General features: G+C 45.3%; 1 protein-coding gene across 1 annotated transcript in view; it reads right to left on the minus strand.

Annotated features, from left to right (window-relative positions):
- cdc37 (cell division cycle 37 homolog (S. cerevisiae)) overlaps positions 1 to 1,674 on the minus strand; it is an 11,411-nt gene extending 9,737 nt beyond the window's left edge. Inside the window, exon 1 of the mRNA XM_055158745.1 lies at positions 823 to 1,674. Within this exon, the coding sequence (XP_055014720.1) occupies positions 823 to 939 (117 nt within the window). The 5' untranslated portion in view covers positions 940 to 1,674. The remainder of the gene's footprint in view (positions 1 to 822) is intronic.
- Positions 1,675 to 2,947: the final 1,273 nt, after the last annotated feature.

The raw sequence follows: 2,947 nt of genomic DNA on the forward strand, positions 1-2,947 counted from the left end.
TGTATCTCTATGGTGGAATGTTCAGCAGTTACTATAGACACACAATACATGCATTAGCAGACACTGACAAAAAAGTTTTAAGATTGTCTGAAAAAACACAAAATGACATAAACAGCACATTTCCATGTGCCTGTGATCAGTGTGAGTGTTCATGGTCCTGTTCAGGAGTTTGACTTTACACTAATGACGAGCTTTTGACTGTAATTTTAATTGTGAGTGATTCATTTAACAGCACAAATCTGCTGTAGTTCCAGCTCTTCATGGTCAGATTGTGTTTAACCAGGCTCAGATTAAAGTCAGCCTCAGACAGAGCAGTGCTTATAGTTAGTAATGTTGATGGCATCAGCTGCAAAGTGTCAATACTAGATTTATTAAACCTTTATCCAAGTCGACGTGCAGCACAGGAGCAGAGCACGTGTGTTTAAGTAACACACAGACGCGTCACTGAACAAATGCAAGGAGTGTAATGCCACAATGTGTAACATCCACAGCAAAGCAGTAACCATGGAGACCATGTAACCTCTCCTGGAGGGTCCGCCACCTGCATGTCTCCATGGACATATTATCTCTTTCTTTGTCTGCAATGTTCCACAGTAAGACATTAAACTTGTCTATCTCCATGGATACAAGGCAAACGCCTCCACCAGATCAGAGGTCAGGTCTGTGGAGAGGCAAACCCACTCACAGTAAGAATACGCCTACATGTTTACATGATTCTTTCTACATGGATGTCCCCACACACTACGTGTGCACACACACTGTCCTAAACACCCGCCCGCGGCCCGCACTGTCACAGCCCCGCGGGGACAGGAGGCGCCTGACCCGGTGTCTCATCCTGAACAGACTCGCGGTGTCCACGAACGGACTGGTCGCGTCCTCATCGTCCGACACGTAGATGTGGTCCCAGGCGCTGTAGTCGATGCCCGCCGCGGAGCTCATGTCCCCAGAGAGGTGTTCACTTTACGGCCGCTGGAGTCAGACAGCGACGCTCCGGAGGACACACAGCCGTAATCTGATTAGAGACAAGCCGGTTACACTAAGCGCACTGCCAGCGCGCACCGCCAGCGCGCACCGGCACCGCGCACCGGCACTAAGCGTAGTTCTAGGCGCATAGACTAGACTACCAAGCACCGGGACACCGGGACATGCGCCGAGTTAAACTGATCCAAACTGATGATTGAACTCTGCAGCCGCGGGTCATGAAGGAAGACTGAGTTCCAACACAAAAACAGGGAGTCACAGCTGCCTTGGGGACACACTGATGTTAAAAGACTCAGGAAACAGTCGACTTCTCCACATGAGTGGACAAACTGTCACTGGACCCACAAATCAGTCAGTCCGCTGGACACAGGTCAGGCACAGTGTGAGCTCATTTACAATCATGATGAAACAAGAGCTAATAAATCTATTCAAGATTCAAAACAGTTTTTATTCTTAAATCCTGTCACGAGCCCAGGTCAGTGTCCTTCAGTTACCTCCACTTCACACGATCATTGGCACAGCTGCACACAGAGCACGTGTACGTGTGTACGTGTGCACATGTGGCAGTGTGAAGGAGCAGGAGAAGCTCTCAGGTCTGAGGGGGGGTGTGTGTGTGGAGACTTCTACTACTGCATGTTTACAGCTCATGTTTATACAAGATCTTTATCTGGTGTTTGAACACAGGTCTGAGGGTCAGTGCAGGTCGACCTGAGCGCAGTGTACAGATGGAAGCCCCGGCTCATTTCCTCATCATTACACAGGGCGTGTGTGCGCCACTTTTCACTGCACATCTACACTAACTACTACTACTACTACTACTACTACTACTACTGCTACTACTGCTACTACTACTACTACTACTACTACTACTGCTACTGCTACTACTGCTTACTACTACTGACTACTACTACTACTACTACTACTACTACTACTACTACTACTACTACTACTACTACTACTACTACTACTACTACTACTACTACTACTACTACTACTACTACTACTACTACTACTACTACTACTACTACTACTACTACTACTTACTTTACTACTACTGTACTACTAATTATTTACTACTACTTACTACTACTAACTAAACTACTACTTACACTACTTCACTCTACTACTTTGTACTGTTGACCCATTTAATACTTTATTTGTTATAAAGTTGATTGCCGCCCTCTAGTGGACGCCTTTGGTTTTAAGTTTTGTTTTTCTACCGCACGTGCTCACTTACAAGCGTGATCGGTTCGCAGTCTGACAGAATACGTCTCTCTGTTTTCGGCCTTGGGGCATCTTTGTCCGTAAGTTTGGCTTGTTTTGTGTTATAATATTGTTTTCTTGTATTGTTATAAATATCTGAAGGTTGGAACGGTGGTTTTGGCGCATTCGCGGTGTTGCTTATTGCTAGTTTCTTTGCTAGCTCCGTCCTGTGTTTGGGCTGGGTAGTGGGGCTTTTATTTTTGTCGTAACATGCACGATTTGTTAATACACATCTTTTGTGTGTTTGTTGCAGTTTTACAAAAAAAAGGAAAAACGGAAAAAAGAAAAAGACAAAGAGACAAATGTGGAAATAAACGTCCGTAAAGACAAGTCTTTTCCATATGGTCGTGTGGACTCTCTTTTTTGTATGTTCGCTATCTGTCTAGCCCTGGTAGAGACGCCATCGTGAGGACAGAATAGTAAAAGGACATTGCACAGCGGGCTAAGACAAGATCAACTGTCACCATCGCACTGTGAACGAACAACTCAAGATGGAGCAGCAAGACAAGACGGACCAAACACAAAAACTATATGAGACCAGGTCAGAAGCTTCAAGATCAAGCAGGTCCTCAGCTAGTGCTGCAGCCACCAAAGCCAAAGCTAAAGCTGAAGCAGCCCTAGTAGAAGCCAAATATGCAGCTAAAGAAGCACAAGTGATGAAAGAAAAGGCTAGAATAGAAGCAGAAAATCAAAAGATGTTAGC

Source organism: Boleophthalmus pectinirostris, unplaced genomic scaffold, assembly GCF_026225935.1.
Source record: "Boleophthalmus pectinirostris isolate CB_2022bp ecotype Guang Dong unplaced genomic scaffold, ASM2622593v1 HiC_scaffold_22, whole genome shotgun sequence".
NCBI classification, from domain to species: Eukaryota; Metazoa; Chordata; class Actinopteri; order Gobiiformes; family Gobiidae; genus Boleophthalmus; species Boleophthalmus pectinirostris.